This window comes from Chelonia mydas, chromosome 6 (genome assembly GCF_015237465.2).
Source record: "Chelonia mydas isolate rCheMyd1 chromosome 6, rCheMyd1.pri.v2, whole genome shotgun sequence".
Classification (NCBI taxonomy): Eukaryota; Metazoa; Chordata; order Testudines; family Cheloniidae; genus Chelonia; species Chelonia mydas.
Genome location: NC_051246.2, coordinates 112,047,736 through 112,060,497, shown reverse-complemented (window position 1 = coordinate 112,060,497; position 12,762 = coordinate 112,047,736). Strand labels below are relative to the sequence as shown.

Sequence of the window (12,762 nt, the reverse complement as noted above, 5' to 3'; positions counted from 1 at the left end):
TTAGCATTGCCAGATGATCAATGGCAACACACATGCAAGGGTTGTGTGGAGGTAAGTAGCAGGAGCATGAGCAAGAGAGAAGAGAAGGAACACGCTACACCTCCAAAAAAAAAAAAAAAAAAAAAAAAAAGGAGGTGCACTCTCCCAAGGACTGCTGCCAGAAGTCTGTCTCCCCTGCACGCCAACCATCTCCGGTCACTGTAACTGGTGCAATGCACCTCCCAATTTCTCATCCCCTTATGTGGATTTGGAGCGCTAAGGGCCCAATTCAGCTCCCATTAAAATCCATGGAAAGACTCCCACTGAGCTGACGGGGAGTTGAATTGTGCTCCATTGTCACAAAATAGGCCTGTGCATGCATATTATATAAGTGTAATCGTAGAATAGTGACTATCCAACCAGGCTACAGGTGTTGGCAAGTGAGGTCTTTGAGCACCCACCCCCACACATTCCAGGTTGCCGTTTTGTAGCAATAACATCTGTTACTCCATATTTTATTACATCAATGGCTTGAAAAATTTTATTTGATGTCAGCAAACATTGGAAATCATAGAAAAATGAATTGCGTAGAATTTCACAAATGAATTTTCAAACCCCATTATAATTCCTCTTACAGTAAAATGATAATTCAGAAACAAATGTTGCTTTTCAGTGGTTAAGCAATTTTATAATGCTATGAACATTCATCACAGTAAGTGTGCTGAATAATAGAAAACAGGCAAAAAAGACATTAAAATATTACTTACAACAGCATTATTACAACATACTTTCTTCAAAACCCCAACGAGTATTTGATCACTTCCAAAGCTATACAGCATTTCCATTATATTTGCAAACTTAACCTTATACATCTTTTAAAATTTTGAAAAAATTCTTTTAAGTAATCTATAAGCAGTTAACAAAATTGATAAAATCTACATAATGGAATACTATACACTCCAGTATAAATTTAATTTTTAGGAGAATATGAATGTAAACACTCATTATTATACAACATGCATAGACTATACTGACCTTCCATCTTCTGAATGGTAACTTTCACTGCAATTGTGCTTTACTATCCACAGAAAAAGCTGCATTAATCCAGGGAGTGGCAGAAAGTGTATCTGCTTCAGGGCATTGCACACGATCACTAGATTTTGACTTGCTAAAGGCAAGCTGGAGCTAATAAAAATGCAATTTTTTTTTTAAAAAAGTGACTATTAGGCCACTCAGTTTCAAATGGGCTATGAGATGTTCTATACAGACTTAAATATATATCAGAAAAGCCACATCTCGTGACATTTTTGCAGTTCATTGATCTGGAGTTTTTCAAAGTCCTTAAGCTCACAAATCCAGTGATCAAGTTAGCGTAATGCACAGTTTGGCTCATATTTGGTGTGCATGAATATCAACAGTATATTGGAAATTTTGGGGGGAGGAGGCAAAAACTAAAATGGGTCAAGTTTAAATTTAAAGTGACAATGAGCATATTTTAGTAAGCTATGTTTCAGATGTGTTTGTCCTGGAAAGAAAAACGTTTGTCAGGACATCACTTTAAGAAAAAAAGTTTCATTCTTGTATTAGCTTTTTAAAAAATGATGCTTTTTATTCAGAATCCAGGGGTCTTCCTGGTTGCAAACTTGTAAAAAAACATTAAGAATCAGTTGTTATCCCCACTGGTATTAAATATATCAAGACACAAATGTTGTGGCTGCATTACCGGTTATGGCTACTATGGACTTAAGTGTCTGATTGTACATTTTTGCTATACTGTTAAGCACAACTGAGGCATGTATTTTTTCCCTTGGTTATAAAGATTATATTACAAAAATTGATCACTGTGTTTCAGACCAGTTAAACACAATATTCAAGTAACAAGGTGTTTTAATGGGTAAGTGAAAAAAGTTACCTAGCACTTTACACAGCTACATAAAAATTAAATAGAACAAATGTAATTTGTTTATGCATATGTAATACACTTATATCTTTAAGATTTCTAAAACTAAAAGTTAAACTATCATTTGCTTTAACGATACCATATTTTTGCACAATAACTTATACTTAGGAGAAGTAAATTCCCATATTCCACAAAATATATATAATTATAACATTCACATTGATAGTTTAAGAAAACAAAATTTAAGTGAATATTACATCTTATGCAGTAATCTTTGTGGACCCTTCTAATCAGAATGCAACCAGTTGATGTATCTAATGCTTGATCCATGTAAAAAAAAAAAAAAAAAAGGTCTTCATATAAAACAAGACCAAACCATTTAAACTTTCAGAGCTAAAATGATTTCTTGCATTTAAAAACATAATAGGTAAGAGAATAATGAAACAAAGTTAAAAATACAGGGCTATATTGTAAGTATAAGACTACAATAAGATAGCAGTCCTCCAAAAAAAGAATTAGACAACTTTTTTCTTCCTGATATCAAATGAATTATACATGCTATTTTCCATTGGGGAGAAAGCCAAAAACAAAACTTTTCTGATCATAAGTTTGCCAGACTTGGTGGGAAGTGGGAGGTGATCGCGCAAGACCAACTCTACAGGAGACACTTGGGCAAGGTCTACACAACAAACATTTGTCGGTATAACATCGGTTAGGGATGTGATTTTTTTTAAATGACATTTTTATATAGGCACATGGCCCAGTGATGACACAGTTATAACGGTATAAAAGTGCTTTTGCCAGAATAGTTTATTTTGTTTGGCATGAAGCTAAACCAGTAAAAATGTGCTTTTGCCAGTATAAGCTGAGTCTACTCTAGGAGGATTTGCTGGTATAGCTATATGGAAACCCTTTCTAGTGTAGGCTAGGCCTGAGTGCCTGGATCCTTTACACCATAGACTGTGGTTGAATGCATGGCACAGTTTGCAAATTTGCAGTTGTAATTCACAACGGCTATCAGCTATTTTCCAAGTTTTACAAGAAGGGGACTTCCCATTATTCCCAACTTTTGCAGGTCCAATGACAGAGCTACAAGTCTGCATAAAATATCACCACTGTGCTGTCAAAAAGTGGTGCCACTTTAAGGAGTCAAAGGGGTCAAACTGGGGGGGGGGGGGGGGGGGGGGGAGGAGGGGAGATGGCAGCACTCTTCAGACCTCTAATCACAGGAAAAGCTCAGCTTACATGAGCTGCCAAAAATCAAGCTGCTCACAGTAGATTGCACAGATGTTCAAAATGCAACCGTGCACTCCCCTGGATCTCCTTGATGCCTTCCCTCCCCTCACCCCACCAAAATCAAAAGTGGTGGCACTCTTCCAAATACACCAAAACCAAGAAATCTTCTCACCCATCCTCTTTCTTAGGCCTTGTCTACGTAAGGGAGTTGCATTGGTTTAATTTTAGTTGTTTTTTTTTAAAACCTGTTTAATTATACCAGTGCAGAAAGCTCCTATTTTTGTTTAAACCTATTTCTAATTGATTTAAGATGAACCAAAGTAAGCCAATTTAAACAGAAATCAGGGATGCTCACACAGCCTTTTGCACCAGTTTAAATAAAAGTGTGATTTTTAAACTGATTTAAACTGGTATAACTCGGTTTACACGAGGCCTCGATAAGGAACAAAATTAATTATTGGGCAGCTGAGTTAACACTCGCTGAGAGGAATGAGGCAGTTCACACCTGTCAGAGCTTTGGTTCCAGGCTTTCTGTATACTCATCCAGGATATGGCTCCACTGAAGAGTAACTTGGGCTTTTGTATTGTCCCCAACCCCACTGTCACCTACAAACAAAACTCTCATCTGAATTTAGTGTTGCTTTAATCCCAGGCAAGCTGGTCTGGCTCAGGGTTAGAGCACAGGTGCAACTTTCACCTGGTAACTTAGATGATCAGCACCCAAGTTAGCTTGACCTGAGAGTGAACAGCCACACCACAAAGCCATTCCCAAGTGCCCTGTCCTCGCTGGTGCTGCACTCACGCCTGGGTGTCGCTAGGACTCTGCAACTAGGATACAGCAGAGGTGGGCAAACTACGGCCCGCGGGACCCTCCTGCCCGGCTGCTGAGCTCCCGGCCTGGGAGGGTTGCCCCCGGCCCCTCCCCCGCAGCCTCAGCGAGCCATGCTGCCGGTGCAGTGTATTAAACTGCTCCGTGTAGGAATATGCTACTGGTAGCAGTTACGGAGAGCAATTTACTACACTACACTCTGGGCGGCACGGCTGTAGCGCTGCCAGCCTCCGGTGCTCTGTGCCGTGTGGTAAGGGGACAGGGAGGTTGGATAGAGTGCAGGGGAGTTTGGGGTGGTGGTCAGGGGGTGGGGAATTGGGGGGGGGGGGGTTGAATGGGGTCAGGGGTCCAGGGTGGGCAGTCAGGAAGGAGGGGGGTTGGATAGGGCGGTGAGGGTCAGGGGTTCCAGGGGCAATCAGGGGACAGGGAGCGGGGGGAGAGGGGGGCTGGATGGGGCAGGAGTCCCGGGGGGGGGGCGCCATCAGAAAACAAGGGGGGCTGGATGGGGCAGGAGTCCTGGGGGGGTGGGGGGCGTCAGGGGGCACGAAGCAAGGGGGCGGGGACACAGCCTCCCCTAACAGGCCCTCCATACAATTTCTGAAACCCGATGTGGCCCTCAGGCCAAAAAGTTTGCCCACCCCTGGGATAGAGGCTAACCAGTCACGTGCTGATAGTCCTCCAGTGCCTTCCCACCATTCTCCTGGGTGCCCAGGAGGACAGAAAAGTTCTCCCACAATTCAGCAGGAAAGAATCATAGAGCAGCTCAGCTCACTGCAGTGCAAGTAGCTGTGGGATATGCCCCCAGAAGCCCTAGTGACCCGTGGGGGAGCAGAGCATCAGCTAGGCCACAGTAACTCAGTTATGGCTTTGCAATGTGGCTGCTCACACCGCACCAACCTCTTCTCGGGGGGCGGGGGGAGAGCACTGAGGTGGGGTAGACAGAAAATTGGGGGGCTATGCCCCCCTCACCACAAGACCCCACCCTTCTCTATGGCCCCACTCCCTGCTCCTCCTCAGTTAAATGCTGGCCCCACCTCTTCCCCACAAAGCCCCACCCCCTGGCCAAGCTGGAAGCCTGAGCTGGGCAACGTGGGGCAGCTGCTGCGCTGGCTGGCGTCACGGTGTGGGCGGCCACAGCTCTCCCCCATCTCTTGCTGCTGCTCAAGGCCCCGGGGCTGCAGCTCCTCCTCAGCTCCCCACTGCCCTTTGATTGCTCATAGCCTGTAAGGCAGGGGGACTCAGCTCCGGGGCCAACAGAGCCCTTGGGGAGCAGTGAGTGCGAGGGGCCCCAGGAGCCTGGGCTGGAACGGGCCAGCCCAGGCCATGGGGAGTCCTGGATCCACCACCTGCCCTGGGCAGCTCACCCCAGCGGGCGGGAACACAGGCCAAGGCTGCTCTCAGGCACCCCAAACCCCTGCCTAGGCTTATTTCTGTGCTGTTGCTGGCAGCGGTGCTGCCCTCGGAGCTGGGTGGCTGGAGAACAGTGGCTGCTGGCTGGGAGCCCAGCTCTGAAGGCAGGGCTGCTACCAGCAACAGAAGTACCTGTGTAAGGTTTCATCTTTGCGCTGGGAGGGGTGGCTACAGGGGAGCTAAGGAAAATTTTGGGGTGAGCCTCTTCCCCTTTTTGCATATATTGGTTCTGAAAACAAAAGTGATGCGTGCTTTAGAGCAGCAGCTTCGGAACTCCACTGGTTCACATATCATCATCTTAAACCAAACCAAACCAAACCTTAAGTGAACGGATGGAACATCAAGCGGATATACCAATAGTGGTACACGTACCATAGCTTGGGAACTTCTGCTTTAGAGGGATTGAAATTGCTTCCAAAACCAAAGTGGGTCAAACTTGCAATGATACAGGGAAACCAGTTGTATCTTCCCAGGGCATTATTCTTGGCGCACTAGATCAGTTGTTTCTCAACCTTTTTGATACCAGGTACCAGCTTGCTACCTTCCTAAACTGTGTCAGAGAAATCTCAGGGACCGGCAAGGAGGCTGCCACGGGCCGGCACCAGTCCATGGACCGGTTGTTCAGAAGCATTGCACTAGATCAATCAGATCACTTCCAGGTCCTGTACAGGATTGAGAAAGGGGATCAGAGTGACAAAGGGGGAACAATACAGAACTGAGTGAGGTCAACGAGATGGTCCTTGTCCTCCTCCACACAAGGTCTCCTCCAAGACTGAAATCTACATTTTAGGGTTGCACTTTCACGTCAACACTTCCCCACCCTTCCACTGAGATGAGCAATTTGGTGGCTTTGGCAACCTCAGTGCTCTCAAGAGGACGACGACGACACTGGAATAAAGTGACTGTATAGTAGCCTAATTTAAGGGTGGGAAAAAAAGTGAGAAGCACCAGCTAAAGTTGTTTTGACTTAATCCCACGGAGAGTCAGGAAAAAGGAAGTTGCGTGGCACTCACTTAAAAAGTTACAATGTGAATGCCGAATGCCATGGTTTATATATTGTATCTGACAGATTTCAGGTTATGTATTCCCTTTTACACTAAATAAAAGCCATTAAAAATATCCAGGAATAAAACGCTCAACCAGTTAGTGAGCTTTCTACGAAGCAAGAACATGTACAAATACAGCGGAAAGAAAGCATTGCACAAACCAGAAGTGTAATGAGTTACAACTGTAGACAGACCCCAACCTTAGGAATAACCTTCCACATCACTTTGCATTATTTAAGAACGCTTGCTAACATGCCCTGTAATTGCAGAGTAAGTATGATGCCACTGGCATGTGCATAAGCCTCTCCTTTATAGAAAGCTCACTAATAATAGTGTCATTGTAAGAATAATAATTACTTTATACAGGAAGCAGAGATCACAAGGCCATGCAGCAATACGTACTTATACCCTATGGAGAGGACCAAGTATTATAAGAGCTCCTACTGTGTAGCGTTAGTGTGGGGCTGCTAACACCGGAGTTCCTTGCTGTGCAGACTTGCCAGATTTTACCCACAGGTGTAACTGGTTCTAGAAGTCCCTGTGCTTAAGCAGGATATTGATGAAATGGAGCGCTATCTGGGAGCTTTTGAAAGAAAGTCGAGGCAGTATGGAGGAGTAAGGAAAAATTAAGGCAGATGTAGCACAGGACTGGAAGCGTTTGCCTTTTTTTGGTAATAGCTGCTTGTCCACATAGATCTGATGCAGATGGCTGTCTGAGGTTTGCTAATACCTGATATCCTGGAAAACACAGTAGTCAAACACAAATTGTTCTAGGCTACACGAGCTTCTCATGAAGCAGATGCATATCTGACATCAAGAACAGAAGTAGCCTAGAGGGAAAAAGAAGAGACATTTGTTTAACTGTACACACACACACACACACACCACACTTCCAAACTTTGCTTGAAGTGTAAGATACTGAAAGCAAAGACAGACAGACAACTCTGACATACAGCAAGCAGCGTCCTCTGCTCTGAGATGAAACAGGACTTATTGATTGTAAATAAATAACGCTAAACTCAGCACTAAGGCCACTTTATCGTCAGTGATTTCACAGGAAGCATAAAGGTGACTGTTTGCCATGAAAAAACAATTCCAGGGAAAACCCAGGAAGGATGGGTTACTCATCTTAGATGTAGAACTTGTGGCACCTTGGAGACTAAGGTGCCACAAGTCCTCCTTTTCTGTTTGCGGATACAGACTAACACGGTTGCTACTCTGAAACCTGTCACCTTAGATGTGTTGCACACATGCTCCATATGCCTCAGACAAGAATTTTTTCCTTAGCAACGTCTGTCTGGTCCATGTATGTGCCCCTGCTCTCCTTGTGCTCTGCACCAAGAGAACAAAGGGGGCTGCCAGACCCTCCGCCATTTTGTTTCTTCTCTACTGGCAGTTCACAATAAGGGAAAACCAGGCAGTGACAAAGAGCACTATCCTCCCCCCTTCACACAGGGCCACATAAACACGCCTTTAAGAACTCAGGTTACCACAAGGTGAGCAACCCATCCTTCTGTGAGTGATTGTCACTGTGTGTAGTGCACTTCAGGTGCTTCACAAGCTACATCTCTTTAAAGAAGATGGGTGCCTGGAACCTTATGACACAACAGACCGCAGAACTCCCCTAACCTAGAGAAGCAGTTGCTTACACCAGTGCATAATGCCTAGAAGTGGAGTTCGTGAACAGAACTCCAAGTTGCTGTCTGCTGATGTCAGTAAAAGGGCCATCGCTAATGGAAGCTATTGATGCTGCCTGAGCGCTAGTTGAGTGCACACTGATACGCTACCTTTGAGGAAACGTTCATCTCGTAGCAGAGAAGGTTGCTCCCTGAGATCCATTTAATGTCTGGGAGGAAATGACCTCTCCTTTCACACACCCTGCGAATGACAGAGTCTAGGACAGTGGTTCTCAGCTCACCTAGATATTTGCCTAGTTTTACAACAGTTTTTCACATAAAAAGCATGAGTGAAGTCCGTACAAACTAAAATTTCATACAGACAATACGAGGAAGTAAGCAGATTTTCAGTAATAGTGTGCTGTGACTCTCTTGTATTTGTATGTCTGATTTTGTAAGCAAGTAGTTTTTAAGTGAGGTGAAACTTGGGGTACGTAAGACAAATCAGACTCCTGAAAGGGGTACACTAGTCTGGAAAGGTCGAGGGGACTTTTGAAAAGATTTTATTCTTTGCAGATAAGGCGTAAGAGCCCTATGTACATCCAGTGGAGTGTCACACCACCTCTTCCCTGCTGGAATAAGGTTTTGGGTAAAACACAGGTAGATGGGTGCTTTGGTTGATATGAAAGTCCAACACCATCTTAGCGATGAACTTCAGATGTAGTCCCATATATACCTTGTCCCAGTGCAAAACTGTGGGGTGAGAACAGAGGAGGGAGGTGGTCAGCCATGAGTGCACCTAGCTCCCGACTCTTCTGGCCATCATCATGACCAAAAATGCTACCTTCATAGAAAGAGGTAGCAAGGAGCTGGATCCCAGGGGCTCAAGTGGTAATTTAGTAAGGGCTGATAAAACAAGGTCCAAGTCCCAGGCTGGTACAAGTCTAGCCTCTGGAGTGAAGACTTGAATCATACCCTCCAGGAAGCTGGCGGTGACTGGGTGGGAAAAATAAAGGGTAGGTGTCTGCCAATGGATGAAGGGCATTGATGGCTGTCAGTTTTACCCTGGGAGAGCTAACAGCAGTCCTGGACAAAAGTTAGTCCAGTATGCCTGGAATCTCTGCCTGTAAGGGTGTAGTTCCTTGTCTGTTATATCACAATTTCAATCTTTCCCATTTTGCTTTGTAACCTCTCCTGGTAATATCCTATCTACTGCTGCACAGGACAGCATGGATGTCAGCCAAACAGGCCTTTTCTAACTGTGACATCCAACCAAATACCATGCCTTCAGGTGAAACATGGCTGGGTTGGGGTGGCAAGTCTGTCCTTCATCCTGGGTTAATAGTTGACACATCAGGGGAAGACAGAGAGGAGACTGGACGGACAGCTGAAAAGCATGGAGGGTACTGGAACTATCAGGCCCAACCCAATGCTAGGAGGATGGCTTGCACCTTGTCTTGTCTGATCACCTTCAACACCTGAGTTAAGAGGGAAATCTGTGTGTTGATCTCAGGGCCCTGACCATTGCATCACCTAGACAGCCTGTGCTACAACTCCCTCTGAAGCACAAGTCTTTGGCCTTGTTCACATGGACGCAGAGATTTGTGGATGAGACACCCCACACTCAAAACCCCTCCCAGAGAGGGGAGCGCAGCAGCTTCCACTTGTGTTCTGTGGAGAAATGTCCGCTCAGAGAATCCGCTAGGGATTGTGGATCTCTGCCAGGTGTGCAGTGGCCAAGATAATCCACCTGGGAATGCACCAGTTCCAAAGGGCAACGGCCTCCACACAAAGCTGGGAGGAGCACGCTCCTCCCTGCTTGTTGACGTAGGAGACTGCTGCCACGTTGTCTGATAACACCATTCTGAACTTTAGGTGATGGATGAACTTGTTCAGTTCCTTAGAGTCCAGAATGGGTCTTCATCACCCTGTCTTCTTGGGGATGAGACAGTACCTCAAGTAGAACTCCTTTCCCCATGCTGTTGGGAGATACTAGTTCTAGCACCCTCAGTTGAAGGAGCAACTCTGCCTCCTGCTGAAGAATTGTCTTGTGAGGGATCCCTGAAAGAGAAGGGGATGGGGGAGGGGAGGGAAGAGAACTGGATCGTGTACTCAGGGAAATGACTTCTAGTACTTTCAGTCTGTCATGATTTCTGTCCCAGTAAATAGGGAGTGGGAAAGTTGGTCTCCAAAGGAAGGGGGAAAGGAAACAAACAAAACAAAACCACCCCCCACCCCACAGTGTGTTTGTGCAGATCTGCAGGGACAGCTGATGCATGGCTCTCAAAGTTTCCATTAAAACACTAGTTTCAAAGGTGGCAATGGTTGGGAAGTGAGAGACTCTTAACCTGGGGCACCCTTTCTATGCATTGTTTGACACTTGCACATCCTAGGCAACAAACAGTAAGAAGGAACTGAGATGATGATAGTCCACCAGCCCTCTCTATTCCCTTAGTGCAGAACATGAGGCGAGCAGGGGCATATGTGTGGACCACACTGACACAGCCAGGGAAAAATCTCTGGTCCTAGGAGCATGTGCGACCTGATGGGCACTACACATAGGAACAATCAGTTGAAGAACCAGAACTTGGATAGGGGTTTTGGGTGCACTTACTGGGCAGGGACAGAGAAAAGCCACAGATGCGGGTATGGCTGAGGTAGAGAGTGGAGGAGATCAATGGGGTCCAGTTAGCATTCTCGTATGCACTATCAGACTGATCCTGCAGACCAGACCAGCAGAGCCACAGAGGCAAAGTGCTGAGAACCCCAGGACTGGGTCTGCCCCAATGGTGCACTGCTATACAGGAGGGAGGGCACAATCTCCTTCCTACCCTATACAGAACTAACCACTCTTAGCTCATAAAACTATACAAAATAGGGGCAAACTGATTCGGCTCTTTTGGAAGTTCAGCTCCAGGACTGGATTTTGTTTCCTCTGAAGGTAACAAACACCATATGTTGACTACCTGCTCCGTGAAGTAGCATTTGTTCAGGTAGATTTTGGGCCATTAATTTCACGGAACAACAACATTGCATCCCACACTCTTGTACTGGCAGGCAGGGCAAAAAGCAAGGACTGGTCTATTTTCAAAACTCCCTCCACAAGGTCAACTCTTCTGCCTCCTTCCAGCAAGACACATCCAACAAACGAGCAGGAAGAGAGTGGAATCTTAGGTTGGCATGTGGTTTATGTATGCCTTTATCACATGCCTTTTATTTTAGAAAATATGATGTATGACCCTAACTAATTTGTTCTTGGTTTGTGGCCAGTTACTAGTACTGGCACATCATTGTGCATTAAATGTTAAATCAAAAGGAGACAGGCATGTTTTAAACCTCTTGGTTCTGAAGCACCACTTGAGTAGCATGCCAGAACCTCTTCTACAGAAAAGGCTTCATCAGCACCATAACCCATCTGACATTGATTAAGCAAGCAGCAAACCAAGACCTGTATTTTCTGCTCAACTGTTTATTTTGTTACCTTACCCTGCCACCCCTCCAGCCAGTTTGTCCATTGTATCCTCCTATCACATCCTGCGTCACCTAGACTGCCAAGTTCTTCCTGGTCACTGGTCTGTGCAGTGCCTAGGAATGCCTGACCCTAGATCCTTGGCACTACTTTACTGAGCTGCAAATAAATAATAATCCAACTCTTTATGGCAGTCATTTCTCTCAGTTCTGCCCCCTCTCTTCCTCCCTTGGCTTAAAGGGGCCCTGCTGCTACTCTCAGGATCCACTTTCTAGTCACATCTTCCTGCCTCTACTGATGTACCCAACCCATCCTCTCTCTGCTACAAGCTACCTCTGCACAATACTCCCACCTTCTCAATGGAGAAAAGTGTAATGTATCCTACTCCACCCAACCCTCCTACCTCCTCAGCAGCTACTCCACCTGGCTTTCACATCCCTACTCTCCTGCCACTTAGCCTCTCCCACCTCCTCTCACTCCATCCAACCCTGCTCTGTACTAGCGACCAACTCCAGGCTGGCCTTCCAAAGCCCTTGTGCCTCCTGGAACTGATCCCAAGCTTTCAGCTGTTGCTACACACTGTAAATACCTCCTTCTGTATCCACCCATTCCCTTCCAGTCTCAAGGGAGATTCCACCTTTTAAAAAGTTAATTTAGGAACAAGGGTTAATCTGAGGCCAGGATAACTCCTAAGCCTTAGGGCCTAAGGAATCGGGGGTAGGGGTGGCGGGGGGAGGGGGGTGTTTTCAACAATTAGTAACACTGACTAATATACAGTAGCTCCTTATCCATGATGGGTAGAGACACCTGGCATCAAAGAGGTAACTTGTTCCTGGCTACATATGTGAAATACATTATAGAGCTGGAACAAAGAAACAACAGAAGTACTGGTGGGGGGTGAAGGGGTGTGTGTGTGTGGGGGGTAATTTAATTATTCACCTTCCTACAGAAAGGGTCTCTGCCAAGCTCTGGATATTTTTATTTAGGGACATTAATTAATTCACTCAAGGACATCTTTAAGAGTGGCCTGAAATATCAGTAGGACTCATGCAGCAATGAAGTGGTGTTCATTGTGTACCTTAAGTTAACGGCTCGTGCTGCATGAGCTAACCAAGCATGGTAAGAACAGCTGAGAAACAACACAAGCAAGGACGGTGACAGAAACCTTTAGTTCAGTAGGAGCCAAATTCTGCCACAGGTCACGTGCGCAAGCATCTCAAGCCATGTCTACACCACAAGCACTATAGTGGCATAGCTATGGTGCCACGGCAATGCCG

General features: G+C 45.7%; 1 protein-coding gene across 2 annotated transcripts in view; it reads right to left on the bottom strand.

The window, feature by feature from the left end:
* Positions 1–492: 492 nt before the first annotated feature.
* RCOR1 (REST corepressor 1) overlaps positions 493–12,762 on the bottom strand; it is a 131,075-nt gene continuing 118,805 nt past the window's right edge. For both annotated transcript variants that reach the window (XM_037900985.2, XM_037900986.2), the window contains exon 12: positions 493–7,230. In XM_037900985.2, coding sequence (XP_037756913.1) covers positions 7,189–7,230 — 42 coding nt within the window. In that variant the 3' untranslated portion in view covers positions 493–7,188. The remainder of the gene's footprint in view (positions 7,231–12,762) is intronic.